This window comes from Tachypleus tridentatus, chromosome 8, assembly GCF_004210375.1.
Source record: "Tachypleus tridentatus isolate NWPU-2018 chromosome 8, ASM421037v1, whole genome shotgun sequence".
Classification (NCBI taxonomy): domain Eukaryota; kingdom Metazoa; phylum Arthropoda; class Merostomata; order Xiphosura; family Limulidae; genus Tachypleus; species Tachypleus tridentatus.
The window spans coordinates 156,886,243-156,908,194 of NC_134832.1; the positions used below are offsets into that span (position 1 = coordinate 156,886,243).

Here is a 21,952-nt window from a genome sequence, read left to right on the forward strand (position 1 = left end):
CCCATCTATCAAACAACATTTACAAAGCAGATAAAAAAACCAGTTAGCAGTCAGGGTAATTTAATTAAGAGTAAAGAGTCGAGTGCTTAAACCCTCAATGTCTCAACCCTCACTTCCTTTCACTGTCTGCAGCCAGTTATGGGAAGGCTGTTACCCTTAAAGAGATGTATTATAGTCACAAACAAAAAAAAGTTTAAAATATTTATTTTAAACATCACCTACCATTCTCCATCCTTAAAGTTAAAACAATTCCTAAAGTAGAATGGTATCCACTCTAAAAATTCTACTCCAAGTAACTACCAACCTCTACCCTTTATTGAAAGTGCCATATTTTACACAAAATCTTAAAACAACAAATTTTATACTAGATCTTAAAAAGAATTACAAAACCTACCTTAAGTACTGTAGGTTGTTCATACTGTTTCTTTGTCATAACATTATTCAAGTACAGCATGATAAAGCTAAAAGGTAGCTAACTACCTCTAGTGACAAAAAATATTTTTATCCTAACTGAATATTTACTTAGTAATACATTTTTTAATTTGCCAGTATTTATAACAGTTATTTTCTAGTTTAATTATGAATAATATAAAATTATCCATAAAGAACTTACTGTTATTACAAACAGTTAAAAATCTTTTAAATTATGATGTAATAATGTCTTTTAGCATCATATGAGGAACTTTTCAGAAATGGACAGAAATTGGGAGTAGCTTGAAGCAGAATTATGAGAGCAGTTATTATTCTACTTTAGGAATTTTTTTTTAATTTTTAAGGGTAAAGGATGTTAGGTAATATTTAATAAAATATTTTTAGGCTGACTATTTTATTTCTACTTTTGACTATAATACATCTCTTTAAGGGTAACAACCTTCTCATAACTGGCTGCAGATAGTGAAAGGAAGTGAGGGGACTCGACTCTTTACTCTTAATTAAATTACCCTGACTGCTAACTGGTTTCTTATCTGCTTTGTAAATGTTGTATGATAGATGGGATATCCCTAACACTTTTGAATGCCATTACCACATGCAACTTCCATCATGACCTTTGGAATATAGCTGAAAAGTGCAAAGAATTGTTATTTAAAAAAAGTTTTAAAATTTTCTAATATATCTCTAAACTCATTTTGCATTGTTTGTTCTTTCAAGAAATCCATATTTTAGCTTCCTCTCTTCAAAGCAAATCTTTGAAGGCCCATGAAAGTTCCCTAACAGCAGTTTATCATGTTATCTTAATTTTACATTTCTTCTTGCTTGGGTACCCAAGTTCCTAACAACAGTTTATCATGTTATCTTAATTTTACATTTCTTCTTGCTTGGGTACCCAAGTTCCCTAACAGCAGTTTATCATGTTATCTTAATTTTACATTTCTTCTTGCTTGGGTACCTAAGTTACCTTACAGCAGTTTATCATGTAATCTTAATTTTACATTTCTTCTTGCTTGGGTACCTAAGTTACCTTACAGCAGTTTATCATGTTATCTTAATTTTACATTTCATCTTGCTTGGGTACCTAGTTCCCTAACAGCAGTTTATCATGTTATCTTAATTTTACATTTCTTCTTGCTTGGGTACCTGGAAGTTCCCTAACAGCAGTTTATCATGTTATCTTAATTTTACATTTCTTCTTGCTTGGGTACCCAAGTTCCCTAACAGCAGTTTATCATGTTATCTTAATTTTACATTTCTTCTTGCTTGGGTACCCAAGTTCCATAACAGCAGTTTATCATGTTATCTTAATTTTACATTTCTTCTTGCTTGGGTACCCAAGTTCCCTAACAGCAGTTTATCATGTTATCTTAATTTTACATTTCTTCTTGCTTGGGTACCCAAGTTCCCTAACAGCAGTTTATCATGTTATCTTAATTTTACATTTCTTCTTGCTTGGGTACCCAAGTTCCCTAACAGCAGTTTATCATGTTATCTTAATTTTACATTTCTTCTTGCTTGGGTACCTAAGTTACCTTACAGCAGTTTATCATGTTATCTTAATTTTACATTTCTTCTTGCTTGGGTACCTAAGTTACCTTACCACCAACTTCAACAACAAAACTCTTTCAAAGAAAAGAAGAATTAGTTTTATATAGTTTCTTTTAAGAACAAAAGTTTGAATAAGAGATTCAATTCTTAAAAACATTTTAATGTTGCTTATAGTAGGAAACTCTCTTGAAAATTTAAATCTCTAGAAATTTAATTTTTAAAACTTGGTTAAAACTGTGTTAAAACCCTTGATATCAGAACAAATTACTGGTTATTACTTTCATACAAATGTACACACATGTGGAAAAAATGTGCCAGATAATGTTTTATTTATTATCCTACCTTTAGCAACAGGAAGGACTTCTGTAAGTTTCAAGACCAAGAACTTCATTACATATCTACTGATTGAGTAGATAATCCTTCCAACAACCAGTTACAGTACACTTATAAAGGTATTCTTGGCTTATACAGTTCCTTATTTCTTAGATTTTTTTCTCATTATTCACAAGTTTGATTTGTTGCTTGGATTTTCCAAAACGTTATGAGAAGGCAACTTGCCATCCCTAATTCTGAAATGACAGACACTGACAACTTTTGTATGATGGAACTAGTGTGATATGACTATCACTCTCATAAAGAACCCATGACCTTAAAGTGGAGAGTGAATATTTTCTTACAGTAAAAGGCTTGAGCCATGGAAATTCAGCTCCACAGTCTAGGCACACTAATTACTACATCATAAATGGCCTCCAAAAGTTAAAATTCTATGTGTAGTCAAGTCATTATACATTTGCTCAAATTAAACTGTTTTAAACTTTAAAAATATTTCATATGACTTCTGAAACATACAAACTCCTGTTACAAGAGTCATCTATTAACACTTGTTAGTGACCTTCATATATATGTAAATTTTACTTGAATTTGGTAAATTAAAGTATATTATTAAGTTACATCAACCACAGATAAAATAGTATATACTAATATATTAATTCTCCAAACCTTTTCTAAAATTAAAAGTACTAGACCTGTTTTATGTAAGCAGTTTTAACATTCCTGCCAGTAATAGAACTTTTCAGCATTTTACAATTATAATATCCTTAATAAATGCAGGTCTTATATTATTCTGAAAATCAGTCTTTTTTTACATATTGTGAAAGTTATAAGAACAAAAAGATTTTTAATTATCTCTATAGTATTCAAGTCTTAACAGGAATAACTTTCACTTCATAGTTTATGTACACTTTAACAGGGAGAAAAACTGACATAACACTCAATTTAAGGAATTCAAGTTATTAATAATTTTCCTTTTTCTAGCTTTCTTTTAATCATTTTATATTTTGAATATTTTTAGCAAAAGATAAATGTGCATAACTGATGGCTACACTACAAGGATATGTGAATATAATAAAATTGTATATTTCAACATTTTGATACTTTGTACATGAAATTAATGCCTCTTTATTATTGTTAAATTTAAAACTCTGATCCACTGTACTTAAAGAACATGAACATACAGTGTAAAGAAAGAAAGATTAGACAAAGACAGTAATGAAACAAAAGCAAGCTGATATAAAGTGGCAAAATAGAGCAATCTAATATAAGTAAAAATTAAATGCTACAATAACTGAACAGCAGCCAACCCAGAAGCAACAAAGTCAGAATTATGTTCATATACATTGCCAAAAATCACTTAAGCAGTTTCCAACTCAACTTACCACATATTTTGATCATGGATAATGTGGGAGTTTCAGCATCGTTACGTAAATCAATAATCACATGTTTGGTTTTCTTTTTTTCTCTCTTTACCGACTCCTTCTGCCTTTTCTTCCATTCATTTTCTTTGCCATCATCCACAACATCATCATGCCAGTAATCTGAATGACAGATGTGTGGTTTTAAGTCCTTTTTCACGTTTTTTTTTCTTTTCACCTGAGAACTTCTTTGTTCTTCATGTTCTTTATTTTCTGCCACTTGATTCAAATCAACAAATTCAACACATGATTTCTGCCTGAATGTGTACCTCCTTTTCTGTACACAACCAGAATTAGTAAAGTTAAAAACACCTTGTCCACCCAGGGAAGAGACTTAGTCCTTAACAGAGGTTCATGGCTTTTTGTGTTTTTCCCCAACTTTTGTTCCAAATTATCTTGATTAAACAGTTTGTAATTAAGATTTTCTGTCATATAATTAGACTTACATGAGAACTCTTTTATATGATCTTTTTCAGCTTTTCTTTCAGGAACTTGTAAAGATCTCTCCGAGTTATCATTAATGACATACTGAGAAGAGGAATTATACCTTACTGAGGAGAGATAAAGAGCAGACTGTGAAAAAGATAGCTGGGAATCACATGTGTCTGCAAGGTTATCAGACTGCAAAACATAAACCAGAAAATCAAGATATTACATGCAAGACAAACTAAAGTTCATGCTACTTAGTTAAATAAAAAAAATATTAAGACAAAAATAATGAAAAGTAAGACATGGTACATGAACAGTAAATGAAAAGTAAGACATGGTACATGAACAGTAAATGAAAAGTAAGACATGGTACATGAACAGTAAATGAAAAGTAAGACATGGTACATGAACAGTAAATGAAAAGTAAGACATGGTACATGAACAGTAAATGAAAAGTAAGACATGGTACATGAACAGTAAATGAAAAGTAAGACATGGTACATGAACAGTAAATGAAAGGTGAAAGAAAAATAAGTATTAATGACAACGTTTACAAATGTTATACAATAAAGCATCTTAGCTGGTAAGTGTTAAAACACACTTATTACACACATATACATATAAAAGTATAACTTTCACACCTGATCAGGTGAAGGTGAGCAACAGCTGTCATGTTCTAAAGATCTGATGTCAGTTGCTGCTACAGTGTTATTTCTTTTGGGTGATCGAGCCACTCTTCGATATGGGTCTGCTGAACCTGTAGTGAAAGTATTTCTCATGTGCCTTACTTGACGTTTAAAAAAGATAAATTTCACAGAGAAAGCTACATCAGACAATTATCTTTCAATTTCTTATATTCTGTATTATTCATTGACTACAATGAAATGCATAGTACTTATATATCTATAAAAACACAAACATTCAATTAAGTACATAACAAGTAGTTTAATTAATGAAATCATTTTTACATGCAGACTTTAACTGCAGCTTATGATATGTTCCCATATAGAATGCAGAACCTACAACTTTCCACAAGAGTAATGGTTTTATATACATAAGCGTAATATTTCAACAAACACAAATGCTCACTCACCATAAAGGTCTGGAGTCCCCATGTTCAATAAACACGTTTTCTGGATTAGATCAACAACAACCAAACCACATTCATTCCCATAGGCCATTCTATAAAAAGAATTATTTGTCTTACTAATTCTCTCGTGTAAGTTTTGCTTGTATAAAAAGGTTTTATTTAAAAACATTACACAAATGCTCCTTTTCTGGTATCTGTACTAAAGTTTCTCAGGTAGCCATGAACAAAAAAATAACTTTGTGGTATCTGTACTAAAGTTTCTCAGGTAGCCATGAACAAAAAAAAATAACTTTGTGGTATCTGTACTAAAGTTTCTCAGATAGCCATGAACAAAAAAAATAACTTTGTGGTATCTGTACTAAAGTTTCTCAGGTAGCCATGAACAAAAAAATAACTTTGTGGTATCTGTACTAAAGTTTCTCAGGTAGCCATGAACAAAAAAAAATAACTTTGTGGTATCTGTACTAAAGTTTCTCAGGTAGCCATGAACAAAAAAAAATAACTTTGTGGTATCTGTACTAAAGTTTCTCAGGTAGCCATGAACAAAAAAAATAACTTTGTGGTATCTGTACTAAAGTTTCTCAGGTAGCCATGAACAAAAAAAATAACTTTGTGGTATCTGTACTAAAGTTTCTCAGGTAGCCATGAACAAAAAAAAATAACTTTGTGGTATCTGTACTAAAGTTTCTCAGGTAGCCATGAACAAAAAAAATAACTTTTCAAAAAAAGAAGGATTTTAATAAAAAATAATAATGACTAAGTTAATAGAAAAGGTTAAAATATGATTTAAAACTCACAAGCCATAGGAAGAGTTGACACTTAAGGCAGTGATATGACCTGGTATCTCTCCATCAACCCAAGGTGTAAGACACACTAACTCTGCTTGAAACCCTGCATGCCTTTTGTGGGAACTACTTTTCACTTTTAATGGCACATAATACTCTGCAGTTGGCTCCTATATAATGTTGTTTTATCCTATTTAATGATCTTTTTAAATAAGTCACACATATATGTACAAAATATATCAACTTGCTGGTTCAGCTACATTAAAAAATGTTCCATAGAGATTAAATGAACACCTTAACCTCTCAGTAAACATGCTTGACAAATAATTTAAAACCAGTTGCAGAAACTTTATAAGGGTGATTTCAAAATTCAATTTTACTTGTTGAAAAAAAAAAAAACTGTAGGAAACATGTCATCCATATAACAAAAAAGTACCGTGAAATTAATTATACTATATATACATAGCTTTTAATATGTATGAATGTTTTACAGAATTTTGCACAATAGTAAATGTTACAAGCCTTTCATACACAAAATATAAAAATATCAAGTTTTCAAATTACATAGTTTTTTTTCAATTAAAGACTTGCTCGTGTTGAATATTCAATGTACAAAGTAATTTTGATTTTATGATTAAAAATACTTTTCTTTATCTGAAAATTATCATGTTTCTCTTCCTTAATCTATATATATATATTGAATAAAACTTTATATTTAATCTGTTACTTTATCGACGTTAACTATGTGGTGTTGGTCAATTTGATCCACCTTGTAACCATCATAAAAATCAGTAAATAAATTTAAATTATCCATTTTTTTGTTCTAGAATAACTTCAAATTGTTATAGGAAACCATAAATTTTTTATTCTAAATAGCTTAAATGTTGTAGCAACAAACATCTTTTCGTGTTTATTCATTTTTGTTTTACTGACCTATAAACCACATCTGACTAAAATACCCTAATTTAAGTTGAAAATCAAATGGCACACATGCAGCTCACATTACATCAAATAGCATAATGCACAAACTTCTTGTATATATATCTCACGAAAATTTCTATTATTTTCTTTCATTATCTTACCTAGTAAGTTTATATTTTTTTTCAATTTTAGTTACTTTTATAATAACACATAAGGAAAACAAAAGAAAAATAGAACACCTTGTAATTAAATATCAAACATGTTTATTTTATCTCTTGTATTATTTATTATATTTGATCTCCAGGTTGTAGGCAACTAACCAAAGTATAGCAAAAATAAAAGTTACAAATGCTAAATAAAATTGTATTTTTAGTGCTGATCACAAAATTTCAAAGCATAAAGGTCAGAGTTCATACTTATCCCATTCTTACACTTATTTTCTATAGTTATTTTATTACTAGCAGACGGTTTAAAAATGAGAAGAAACAAAATGAATGGCATTATCTATCAAACATACTGTTGAGGTGAATGTGCTTGTAGTCACTATGAGAAAAACTTGTACACTGGATAGGTGAAGTGTCATTGGCCAATATTCAGTTCTTTACATTACATAGCCACAAAACAACAGATATAATGAACAAACTTTTATTATTAGTACTGTCTGTACTTTTTTGTATGGACAATGAAGTTCCAGAGTAAATCTTCTGAAAGTTTATTCTAATCTTTTTACACCTATTTTCTATGTTTATTTTACTGTCAGCAGCTGAAGTAAAAACCTCCTGAAAATAAAGTAATAAAACACTATTCCTATTTAGGAACATATGTTGTCACATACTGACACAGATAATATTAAATAAGCCTTTTGTGGTGCAAATCTCAGAACATTTCCTATTTATAAACACAGTAGGGTAGGAATTATAAATTTGTTGACAGTATAATAGTTACAACCAGAAGTGTCTAAAGTATTATAAAATGGTTACTCTATGATATTTTAGAAAAATTGAGCTCATCCAATAAACTTTGTTTTCAGAGCAGGAAATTGAAGATGCAGTATGGAAGGTACATTTATTGATTAACATACAAATACCTACAGTGGGTACAATTTATCAGCTTGTTTATACAGTGCAGTAATTGTAACAAAAACTGCTTAAGGCACTATAAAAAAGTGAGAAAAATTCATAGTATGGAACTATATAAAACTATATCCAATCCAATAAAGTTGGTGGATGGAATATAGTGCTGGTATTGGTGTGGAAGTGCTTATAAACATCCTACTTCCATTCTTACCATGGTTATATGGTAACCAATAAATGCATAGTTTCCAATATTTTTATAAAGTGAGGTTTTAGTTACCATACGTTGTGTATGTTTGTGTGTATACACACACATAAATAGAAAAATGTTCTGAAAACTATGATTTCCACCTACAATAGTTTGAAATGGAAGTTCGTTTTTGCACTGTGAGTTGTACTTGCTACTCTTAACCCTCATCACATATGGATGTAGAAAAAAAATCATTTTTGTAGACTTTACATATGCACTTTTGAATACCAAAAAAAATTATAAATTACTTTACGCATACCACAGAAACCTACTATAATTTACCAGGCTTCCTAACTATGCTGAATTTGGGTCTTAAAAAAAATCTAATTTTTGTTCAGAATACACAGTTGCTCATAATAGTTTTAAACTCTCTAACAATGCAAGAGATTTTCTCCTGTAAGTAATGTAGAATGATTAACAGAATTACATACAGGAAATGTAGAACGTTTGATTATTTATAAACTTACAGGCAAACATGTATAAATTAGTCTTCTTAAATGATGACATGGTGGGCAAAATAAATATCATGATATCTTAACAAACAGAAAAGGTAAGAGGTTCTTATTTTATATTCTAGTTTGCCTGTATCAGAAATGAGTTTATAACTCACATGAAACTGTAAACTATTGTGGGCATTTTTAAATGTAATCTGGACAAACCCAAAAGATGATGTACCAGTGTAACACACGTACACACAAAACTGACATCTAGCAATATTTTATATTTACTTTCACACTAAGAAATTAACTAATGTATAATACTAAAATTTGAATTATAACCTGCAATTTGATACAAAATGAATTGATGTACATTCATAAAATAGTAGTCCAATAAAATTTTAAGTGTAAATCTGCAAATGTGATGCCATGTCCTATGACCTTACCCATCTTGGCAGGATTAAGTATAATAAAGTTTATTGCTGACTAAATAATAAATTTTATAAACAAAATTCCCAAATGTTTGAATTATACATATTGCCCTCTAAAGTAAAAAATATTTGTTCAACATTTAAAACAAAACTTTTCCTTACACTTTAGCAACACTGCTGCCATTAATGATTGGTATCAGCCTTTTTCCAGTAAGTTTTCTTTATAAAACAGTGTTTCGTGTCTTAAATTTCAGTTGTAAAACCTTTAGCCAATCCCAGTTCAAAGTGTAAATTTCAGTATCATATTATTCCAGTTGTCATACTTCACATTTAACAAATCATAGGATGATAAGTAAACCAAGTGATGAAACTTTGTTCTCTGGATTTTACAACATGAATGTGGGTGTGCTTATTACAGTAACTGTCATTTTATGTGGAGGCTGCATTTAGTAGTGGTCAATAGTACTTTTATAAAAGCCTTAGAAAATCTGCTTCTGGAAAAACTGCATGGGATTTATGTGGCCTTTATTATTATTTTTCTATAGTAGCTTAAATCATGCTACATTGTATATCTATTTATGATAATCATTATATTGAAAAACTAACTAAAAATAAATTATTTTTAGGAAAGTCATTCCATGAATGTTAGGATTAATATATACAGAGTGGCGAGTGCACAGTCTTTATGTGAATTAGGCTTAGTAATTTCAACTAAAGTTCGCAATTGATTTTTATATTCTTTTGCATTTAAATTAAAAGTTTTAAGTTCAATAACTTATCATAATCTCATATTTAATTCATAATAAAAATATGGTTCAGTATTTAGAATAATCTGTGTGATTTATATGTACAACACATATCATGTAAGACATTTATATTTTTTTCTTTTTACTATCTTTACTTTGTAATAAGACTTAAACTTCTGTTCTCGTTGTTGGATAACACAGTATAACTGGTATATAAAAGTTTATTATGAGATTTCTCAAATGATTTAAAACCCAGAATATAAGCAACAACAATAAATCCTATATGTTGGTTGTGAAACAAAAAACAAACATATTCATCTCAATATAGGGGAAGCTGTGACATTATCACAGTTGGGGTATTAACACACTGAAGAGTTTAAGCCTCAAATTCCAACCTAAATCTTGCCTATAATAAAAGTAATGTAACCTGGACTAATCTTGTGCTGTAAGGAGACTTTCTCTGTAATCTATGGTTTGTATTGTTTGGTAATCTATTGTAACAGGAAATATCATGTAACTAGAGTCAGGTGGTGGTATTAAAACTGCCTTTATTTTAAGCTATTACACACTTTCACTAACATTGGTAATTAAGCTTTTGTTTCTGTAGTGAAACAACATACAAGGACATGTGTTGAAATAAACCTGAATTCAGATAAAGTTGAAAGAAATAACATTCAATTTCTGAAAGGTTCTCTTACAATCATATCTACAGTAATGTTCAAATGTGCCTCCATTGGTCTGGATGAAAGTGAGTACCAACACGGAGACAGTTTAAGGTAAATGTATGAAGTTCATGCTGCTAACTTCACAGTATTTTCAATCCAGTAAACAAAAGTATGGCTGCAATGAATCACAAACTTGAAATAAAACTGTTTTCTGTGCACATAGGTGAACATGAAATTCTATGTAAAAATAAAAGATTTGTTTATTATTAGGCTTACCTAGAACTATAATACTTGGTTTTGCATCTTACTCAAAACCATAAGGAAAGTAAATGATTATTAAAAAAATTAGAAAAATTTGCATTTTAGAAACCATAAAAGTTTTTAGATATTTTAAAATAATAAAACAGTAAGAAGTTCTAGTCTAGATCAAATATAAATATTGTAGTCATATCTTATAAATACCATTTCCTACTGTAATTTTCCAATATATTAAAAGTTATAATACAAATAAACTAAATATATAAAAGTAACAGGCTTTATGTTTCTTAAACTACATGTATTTAGGAATGTAGCAATGTATCCTTGCAAGGTTTCAAAAAATTTCTTCCATATGTTTTGTTGTTATAATAAAATATAACATGACTTGTGTTAGTTACATATAGAAATTTAGTAACTGGTAGTTATCGGGTTAAAGATTTTTACGTTTGTAATTAAAGTTATTTTGTATGTTTCTATAAATTCTGTATTTAAAGAAGAATTGTAGCAATGAAGATAACAATTAGATGGTAAATGTTTTATGATTCTCTGCTTAGTTTATATAATCTAAAAATAAAGTAATAAACAATTAAAAATTATCCACAACATTACTATCATAAGAAAACACAACAGTGAAGTATACAAAATGTACATTACAACAAAAAATACTTATTACACTGTGTCCACTGGACCAAGCCTGTACTGGAAAACTAATGTTTAAAATATATTCTATAATTCTAAATGAACTTACTGTAGTTTCACAAAATCTTATAATATTTTAATAAATATTAAAAGTGTGTTCTATATAAGGGAACCATAAACTTTAGTACTTCTACTAAAGATTTGTTTCTGAGTTTACTTCAGTTACTCTCAAGCTAACTACAGTGAATGCAAGGTAATTTTTATGTTACGATTAAAAATGCTTTTCTCTCTTTATATTTTGATATTTCATGTCCAATGACTCATAGAACCTCTTGAATGAATAGTTTTTTTCAATAAAATTTCCATACCTTATCAATTTCTCTATCTTAACACTGTAGAATTGACCCATATGACTGACCTTTCAAACACCATAAAAAATACATGACAAATCTCTTTCTGAAATGACTGCAGGATGTAATAGAACATAAATAGTATCATGGTCAAAACAGTTTACACCTTATTTTATTTAATATCATTGTTTTATAACTCTACAGTGAATAGTAATAAATGGAGAGTTCAAACAAAATAAAAGTTTATGTTTCGTTATTTAACTACATCTAGTTATCTAACTACATGTATCTAATTTAAATAATTTTCATTTACTTTTTCATTAAAAAAAACAAGCTCTTACTTCTGAGATTTTACTTACTTTGGTTAAAGATATAAAATCAAGGGGTTCAAAACTTACTTTAGGATTAAGTTTTTTTAATAAGCCAATCTTTATTAACCCTAAGTTTTTTCACCATGTTGGTTATCCAAACAAAATTCATGTATTTTTCAAAGAATACCATAAAACTACTATAGTTTTATCCAGCTTTTTAACTGACCTATAAAAAGATTTTAAAAATTTCATTAATACTGATTTTGGTTTCCACTCAGTAAAATTTGCTCGAGAAAGGATGCCTTTTACCCAAATAAATTAACATAAATATACCGTAATGAAGCATCACTAGATATCTAGATGCCTCAAATAATTACTTTAATAAAAGGAAGAAATGAAGTATAAGAAAATATGTTTATGGAACAATGACAGCTCCAAGAACATGCTAAGAAAGTTGTTGCCGTATGATCAAATATCAAGTATAAGATGAACTGACACTACCAAGGGTACCAGAGGAGTTACTTAAAACAGAGATTCAGAGAAAACTGCCTAACAACATCCACTAATTGTTTAGATTAGAACAGATAGACACTATCAACGTTAAAAGGGGTTATGCAAGCTATAAACTAAAGATGAGAAACTGTCTGCTGTATGTTTGAGTTGAAGCAAACTGACACTATCGAGGTTAAGCAAATTTGGACACTGAGATCAAGAAAACTTTGGTGGACCAATGCTACAATATGAACTACTGTTTCTAAAATGAAACTAACAAACTTAGAAGTTCGTAAACAAGAGAGAAACCATGTGATGATACATCAGTAAGAACTATTGGTGATTAACGAGTGTGAGAAATTAAAAACAGGAAGTCAGCTGACACCATGGCACTATACTTCAGATAGTATAAAAGGTTCTAGAACAGATGCCACAATATCTTCAAACTCAAGCAAACACTTCAACTGATCTGAACATTAAAGAGAAAGGATAAAAGATTACTCTTACTGTTAGTAGAAACAGCATTTCTCGCCCAAGCTCTTTGAACGTATTATAATTCTATTTTTTCTTAAACATCAGTCATTATGTTAATAGAGTTAAAATGGTTGCTTGTAATAAACATGAATAAATATAAATTATATATACACATACACACACACATGAATACATACATATGTGTGTGTGTAAATGTTAACTGTTTGATGACTTAAATAAAAGTGTTATTGGAAGTCTTAGTCTTGAGTCTCCTTGTTTTAACTGTAAAGCCTCGATTTATTACCTGTGTGCTCCATTCACTCACTTCAAATAAATATTTCATGTAACAGCAGGTAGTATTAGTCGAATCTCCAACGGCTAAGCCAAAAATTTCACTCGGGCTGCTTGCAAGTCAGCCTCTGACCACATTACAACGATCATATAGTTTACACAATTATTTTTCTACTTGTTCTACTGATAAAATAAATAAGTGTTGAAATAAGGTTCTACGGTGACCACAACAAATTTATTGATATGCCACAAACTACAGGAGACTCTTATTTAGAATTCTGACATGTTAATATCTACACTTTATGTTTCTAATTTGTGGACATTTACAAACATATGTAAGTGAAGAATTCTGACATGTTAATATCTACACTTCATGTTTCCAATTTGTGGACATTTTCAAACATATGTAAGTGAAGAAAACATCTAAAATGAAGAATTCAGAGCAGACATCAAATGATCTCTAAAAAGTGAAGACTGAGATTTATATAAATATTTCCATTCTAAATTAAATTCAAAATTTATATTACATTAAAACTGATTTACAAACTATGTTACAATGCCAAATTTACTGAGATACATTTATAAAAAAGATGTTTAGTTGAATTCTGAATGAACTTTAATAAAAGTTGTGACACATGCTCTTAACCTAAGTCAATGCACACAGGGTATAGCCTTAAAATTCAGGCTTGTGTAATTTGACCAAACTTGTAACTATTAAACAATATATACTATAACTATGAATGCACAAAGTGTATCTTCACAGAATTTGGCAAGATTCTGATAAAGTATACTGTACACAAAAAATCAGATTTCTTTATACATTATTTATAGCAAAAAATTCATCTATTACTTTCAAATACCTTAACCAAGTCAGTTTTAATGAAAGTTATTTTTATGCTAAAGAAAAAAACCAAACTTCTTTTCATGTTACAGCTTTCATATTTCAATTGCACAACATGAATTTAACAGATCTGACCAACAATTAAACACAAACAAGATACATCTACTTAACAAAGGAATCAACTTCGCAATAGCACCTAGGTACATTCCGACCATGGAAATCAAAACATGTTTAGAAGATCTAGCCAGGTGACTTGTGATACTTTCTACAGAAAACAAAAACAAGAAAACAATCAAAAACAACCAACAGAAAGAAGACAACAGAGACAATTTTATTGATGTCCAACAGCCAAACTTTCCAGGTCAAATTAAAAATTTATATTTTCCAGAAACACCAAAAAACAACATCTTAAACGAATTTTTTCAAAGAATTTTCTCATAAAACCATCAACATAATTTCACAAAACAGAAACCTGAAAAACAAACTTATAAAAAAGAGATATTAATTCCAGTAAATACCTAAAACAAGAGAAAAACATAAAAATTTTAAAGCAGATAAAGGTAACGCTATAGTTAAAATGAACACAAATGAATACATCCAGAAAATGAATAACATCCTATCAGACACGAACAAATTTAAACCAATACACACAAATCTAACAAAGACACACAAGATGCAACTAAACAAATTACTTCTAAAATTAGAAAAGCCATCACAATTTCACATACACTTTATTCCTACCTACGTAAAACCAACTCACTCACACCACAAATATACGGCATCCCCAAACCTCATAAACGAGATTGTCCATTATGATTAATAATGACCACATATGAATCGTTTAATTACAATCTTTGTAAATACATTGCATGGGCATTCTCCAAATATGTAACATCAGCCAGCTCATTCAAAGACTCTTATAATTTCAAGTCTAATCTTTCAAACTTAATCATAAAGCCTTAATGGCCAGTTTCGATGTTATTTCCCTCTTTACCAGAGTTCCAACCACTGAAGCCTACAAGATAGCAGGCTACGTTTTCTAAGAAGAATCACAACCTTGCGCTCAAATTCGAGTTTTGGAATTTTTTCATTATATTATAGATATGACAAAAACGGCATTTCAAAATTTTGTGTTTTGGTTGAAAGAACAATTGAATAAACAAATAATATACCCTTTAAAAAGTAATACTTGCTCAAGTTTTACAAAATCGTTTTTATTGTTATATCTTCAGTGATGTCGAGAAACCCACTTGTTGAGAAATTTATATGCAAAAACGGCTCGTTTGGGTTGAGAAAATATTTTACATAGAAGAGCGAACAACGTTTCGACCTTCTTCAGTCATCGTCAGGTTCTATATTGGAGAAACAAGTAGAAAAATTGAAACCAGATTCAAAGAACATAAAAAGTCACCTTCACACGTTTTCGAACACTACAAGTCAAATAAACATAACATAACCATAGAAAACACTCAAATACCAAATAAAGAAACAAACATAAACAAACGCAAAATTAAAGAAGCCTTACTTATACAACAACTTAAACCCAAAATAAACCAATATAAAGGGCATGCTTTATACCTATATTAAATATAATAAATAATATAAAATTATATATTCAAACATCTAACACCGCCCTCTACATTCCAACATTCAGTTACACAACCCCTTTCAAACATGTGGTCAGCTTCCAGTGAGTTACCTCTTTCTTTCTTTGTGAGCCTGACGATGACCGAAGAAGGTCGAAAAGTTGTTCACTCTTCTACGTAAAATATTTTCTCAACCCAAACGAGCCGATTTTACATATGTGTTAAATATAGTGCTTATTCATTACACTATACAAGAGTTAGTAAACAGAGAAAAGTTACTTCCACTGGGTGTTTGATATAACACTTTATAAATAACTAACTTATGAAGATACACTTTATAAATAACTGACATATGAAGATACACTTTATAAATAACTGTAACATATAAAAGGGAGCAATGTTTTTGTGTTATTTTTTTAATTAATAAATTGTACAAACAAAACCATCTGGAGTTTAGAGATATATTATATGTACGTGTTACTTATCAACCTGATAATTGATGAATTGTACAAACATAACCGTGTGAGTCCAGAGATATATTATCGTGCGTGTTACTTATCAACCTGATAATTGATGAATTGTACAAACATAACCGTGTGGAGTCCAGAGATATATTATACGTACGTGTTACTTATCAACCTGATAATTGATGAATTGTACAAACATAACCGTGTGGAGTCCAGAGACATATTATACGTACGTGTTACTTATCAACCTGATAATTGATGAATTGTACAAACATAACCGTGTGGAGTTCAGAGATATATTATACGTACGTGTTACTTATCAACCTGATAATTGATGAATTGTACAAACATAACCGTGTGGAGTCAAGAGATATATTATACATACGTGTTACTTATAATGAATTGTACAAACAAAACCATCTGGAGTCTAGAGATATATTATATGTATGTGTTACTTATCATCCTGATAATTAATGAATTGTACAAAGAAAACCATCTGGAGTCTAGAGATATATTATATGTACGTGTTACTTATCATCCTGATAATTGATGAATTGTACAAACATAACCGTGTGGAGTCCAGAGATATATTATATGTATGTGTTACTTATCATCCTGATAATTAACGAATTGTACAAAGAAAACCATCTGGAGTCTAGAGATAAATTATATGTATGTGTTACTTATCATCCTGATAATTAATGAATTGTACAAAGAAAACCATCTGGAGTCTAGAGATATATTATATGTATGTGTTACTTATCATCCTGATAATTAATGAATTGTACAAAGAAAACCATCTGGAGTCTAGAGATATATTATATGTATGTGTTACTTATCATCCTGATAATTAATGAATTGTACAAACAAAACCATCTGGAGTCTAGAGATATATTATATGTATGTGTTACTTATCATCCTGATAACTAATGAATTGTACAAACAAAACCATCTGGAGTCTAGAGATATATTATATGTATGTGTTACTTATCATCCTGATAACTAATGAATTGTACAAACAAAACCATCTGGAGTCTAGAGATATATTATATGTACGTGTTACTTAACAACCTGATAATTGATGAATTGTACAAACATAACCGTGTGGAGTCCAGAGATATATTATATGTATGTGTTACTTATCAACCTGACATGAATAGCTGCTCTCACCTGTTTGGCACTCTCTTCAAAGGCACTAGAATAAGTTCCCTGTTCAGACACTGGCTGAAGAGAACATTCAGGATCATCATCCACTTCATAAACGATGGGTATTTCTAGCACCTGACATCATGAAGAATGTTCATAATTGACATAAATGCACATTTTTTTAAAACTTTACTATGTGGAGTACATTACCATAATCACCTAGGTCTGGCACAAAGGATAACTCTTAACTAGCAACCATGGAAAATAATAGTAATTAGAAATATGAACAAAAAGCACGGATTCAAAAATTGTATGACTAAAGAAAAAATCATAGCTTATAGATTGAAATTAATAAAAAGTAGCAAATTTACTTGATTTGTTGTATTTGCTACAATTAGCTAAAGCAACAGCAAATATTTGCCGACACAAAATTTTACATGAAGCAGTTAAATTCTGTCAGAAAAAAAACAAACTTATTTATAAGAATGGTATTAACATTGAATGGATCTATAAAATTTGTTACAACATCAGAAAAATGTTAGTCAAACATACGTTTCGTTTCTCTTGTTTTAATCTTAGTCATGATCAGTCCAGGACTCAATTTTAATGGTTGTCCAGGACAACCAAAAACTTCTTTGGACAACCAACTTAAACCCCAGAATTGTTCAACAGACTCTTACTCTAAACAGAATTGCTGTCCTTTGTACACTTATCTACGCCCACATTACACATGTAATGTTGACTTTGATTCTCAACCAAAATCTTTGGTACGATCTTGAAAATTTGAACTCCCACAAAAATATCTTCTGATCCATTTTTTGTTTAAAATAATGTATTTCATACAAGAGAAATGTTGGTAAAACATCAGGAAAAGTTCACTTTTGTGAATAGCTAAAAATGTTATTTTAATTCCTTCACACTATTGTCTTTTTTATTTATTTTATCAAGTTACATAAATGTGTTTTTTTCCTTCTATTAAAGCTACAGTGAGTTTTTATTCTGTTTTTCAATTAAAACTGCATTACGATTACTTATGTGGCTACTGAAGGTCCAGTTACTGTCAGTCGCTTTGATAACTTGTGTATTTCTTTCATTAAGATTATTATTATTATTATTATTATTATAGTCTTTTTTTGTTATACATTAAAGCTACATTTATGTTTCAGCGATTCAGGTTGAAGCTTTTGTATGGTTGTTTGTTGTCTCTATTAAAGCTACACTGGAATCACATTCTACTGTAATTTAAATTACAATAAATTCGTATATTATCTTGGAGGGACAATTTTAGATTTATTTATTAAAGAGGGCATGGTTAGAGCATTTGGGAATGAGTTATAATTGCACAGTTATCAGTGATGACGAGAAACCCACTTGTTGAGAAATTTATATGCAAAAACGGCTCGTTTGGGCTGAGAAAACACTTTACATAGAAGAGCGAACAACGTTTGACCTTCTTCGGTCATCGTCAGGTTCACAAAGAAAGAGGTAACTGACGGAAGCTGACCACATGTTTGAAAGGGGTTGTGTAACTGTGTGTGAAATGTAGAGAAGCGGTATTAGATGTTTGAATATATAATTTTATTTATTATATTAATATAGGTATAAAGGCGTTCCTTTATATTGGTTTATTTTGGGTTTAAGTTGTTGTATAAGTAAGGCTTCTTTAATTTTACGTTTGTTTATGTTTGTTTCTTTATTTAGTATTTGAGTGTTTTCTATGGTTATGTTGTGTTTATTTGACTTGCAGTGTTCAGCGTGTGAAGGTGACTTTTTATGTTCTTTGAATCTGGTTTCCATTTTCTACTTGTTTCTCAATATAGAAATTCGTGGCAGTTATCACATTGTATTTTATAAATAATGTTGGTGTGGTGTTTGTCAGTGTAGTTTTTACATAGTATAGACCTCAGTTTTGTGCGGGTTTTGAATAAATTTGGTATTAATTGGAATGTCATATTTTGTTACTAATTTTTGCCAAATGTTGGTTATTTGTTTGCTGATGTCGGGGAATATATGGTATACAGCAGTATATGGTTTTCGTGGTTTTTTGATTCGTGAGCTGTATTTACTTTAGTTGGTTGATTTTGCTTTCTGTCTAGGTGTGTGCGTATAATGTTTTCTACGGTTTGTGGAGGAAACTTATTGATGTTGGTGAAGTATTGTTTTATTTTGTCTAATTCATCGTTAATTTTATCTGGTGAGCATAGTTTTATGGCTGTGTTTATTTGGTTTCTTAGTATGTTGAGTTTTTGTTTTGTTTCATGTGCTGAGTCCCAAGGAATGTATAGTCCAGTATGGGTGATTTTTTGGTGGATTTCTGTTTGAAATTGTGTATCAGTTCTTGTAATTTTGAGGTTAAGAAATGATATTTGATTGTTTTCTTCCTGTTCACATGTGAAGTTGATGTTGGGATGTATAGAGTTAATGTGATTGAAAAAATTAAGTATGTGTTCTGTAGATTTGAATCCATAACCGTGTCATCTACATATCTATACCAGTATAGTGGTGGATGTAATGCTGTGTTAATTGCTTGTGTTTCAACTTGTGTCATAAAAATATTGGCTAGAACTGGTGATACTGGGTTGCCCATGCTTAGGCCGTTTGTTTGTATATAGTTTTGGTTGTTGAACATGAAGTTTGTCTTTATCGTGGTGAATTCTATGAGGGTTGCTAACTGGTTACTGGGAATTTCTATAGTTGGGTTAGGGTCTGGGATATAGAGTTCTAAGGCTATCTTGCAGGCTTCAGTGGTTGGAACTTCTGTAAAGAGGGATATAACATCGAAACTGGCCATTAAGGCTTTATGATTAAGTTGATTTAGATTAGACTTGAAATTAAAAGAGTCTTTGATAAATGAGCTGGCTGATGTTACATATTTGGAGAATGCCCATGCTATGTATTTACCAAGGTTGTAATTAAGCGATTCATATGTGGACATTATTGGTGCGTAATGGACAATCTGGTTTATGAGGTTTAGGGGATGCCGTATATTTGTGGTGTCGCGTGAGTCGGTTTTCACGTGGGTAGGAATAAAGTGTTTGTGAAATTGTGTTGGCTTTTTTTCATTTGTAGTAGTAACTTGTTCAGTTGCGTCTCGTGTGTCTTTGTTGGATTTGTGTGTATAGGTTTAAATTTGTTCGTGTCTGATAGGATGTTATTCATTTTTGGATGTATTCATTCGTGTTCATTATGACTATAAGCGTTACCTTTATCTGCTTTTAAATTTTTATGTTTTGTCTTGTTTTAGGTTTTTATGCAATTAATGTCTATTTTTTGTAAGGTTGTTTTCAGTTTTCTGTTTTGTGAAATTATGTTGATGGTTTTGTGAGAAAATTCTTTGAAAAAAATCGTTTAAGATGTTGTTTTTTAGGTGTTTCTGGAAAATATAAATTTGTAATTTTACCTGGGAAGGTTGGCTGTTGGATGTCAATAAAATTATCTAAGTTGTCTTCTTTCTGTTGGTTTGTTTTGGTTGTTTCCTTGTTTTGTTCTCTGTAGAAAGTATCACAAGTCTCCTGGCTAGGTCTTCTAAACATGTTTTGATTTCTATGGTTTGGAATGTGCCTAGGTGCTATAAGCGAGTTGAGTCCTTTGTTAAGTAGATGTATCTAGTCTGTGTTTAATCTACTTAACAAGGACTCAACCTAGCTGCAATGTCTCATAGAAAATCAAACTCATAGAAAGGCAGAACATACTTTACAGAAAGGCTTCACAACTTTCAACAAAAAACAACCAATGGAAAAAGACGTCATTGACAACTTACTAACTTCCCAACATAAAATACAAATTATATATTTCCAGAAACACCTAAAAACAACATCTTAAACATTTTTCAAAAATTTTCACAAAACCATCAACATAATAACCTTAAATGACATTAATTGCATCAAAAACCTAAAACAAACAAAAAACATAAAAAGCTAAAACAGAAAACGTAAGGCTATGGTCATAATGAATGGTAATGACATCCAAAAATGAACATCTATCACCTAACAAATTTAAAACCATACGCAATCAACAAAGAATCATGCGGCTGGTACTACTAGAAATGAAAAGGCCAACACATTCTCACTACCTGTGTATCCTACCTCACGTGAAAATAATGCGACGTCACCCACACCTCATAAACCAGATTGTCCATTACGACCAATAATGTCCATATGAAGCTCTTAACCTAACCTGAAATAATGGCATGGCATTCCCGCATAACGTCAGCCGGCTCTATCAGACGACTCTAATTTCAGGTCTAATCATTCAAACAATCATAAAGCCATGGACGGTTTCGTCTTCATCCCTCACAGAAGGTCCAACCACTGAAGCCTGCAAGCTGAACTCTGTGTCGGACCTAACAATTATAGAAATTCCCCGATGCTACCACTCAAAACTTTCCGCGACGCTCTTCATGTTCACCACTAAACTATATAACGCGTAAAGCAACCCAGTATCACCAGTTCTAGCCAATATTTTTATGACACAAGTTGAAACACAGCAATTTTGGCATTACATCCACTACTATACTGGTATAGATATGGTAGATGAGCT

General features: G+C 30.5%; 1 protein-coding gene across 1 annotated transcript in view; it reads right to left on the bottom strand.

The window, feature by feature from the left end:
• LOC143224057 (syntaxin-binding protein 5-like) overlaps window positions 1-21,952 on the bottom strand; it is a 57,762-nt gene that overhangs the window by 33,185 nt on the left and 2,625 nt on the right. Inside the window, exons 3-6 of the mRNA XM_076452520.1 lie at window positions 17,438-17,548; window positions 6,048-6,205; window positions 5,254-5,342; window positions 4,802-4,917 (exon numbers count right to left, since the gene is read on the bottom strand). Coding sequence (XP_076308635.1) covers window positions 4,802-4,917; window positions 5,254-5,342; window positions 6,048-6,205; window positions 17,438-17,548 — 474 coding nt within the window. The remainder of the gene's footprint in view (window positions 1-4,801; window positions 4,918-5,253; window positions 5,343-6,047; window positions 6,206-17,437; window positions 17,549-21,952) is intronic.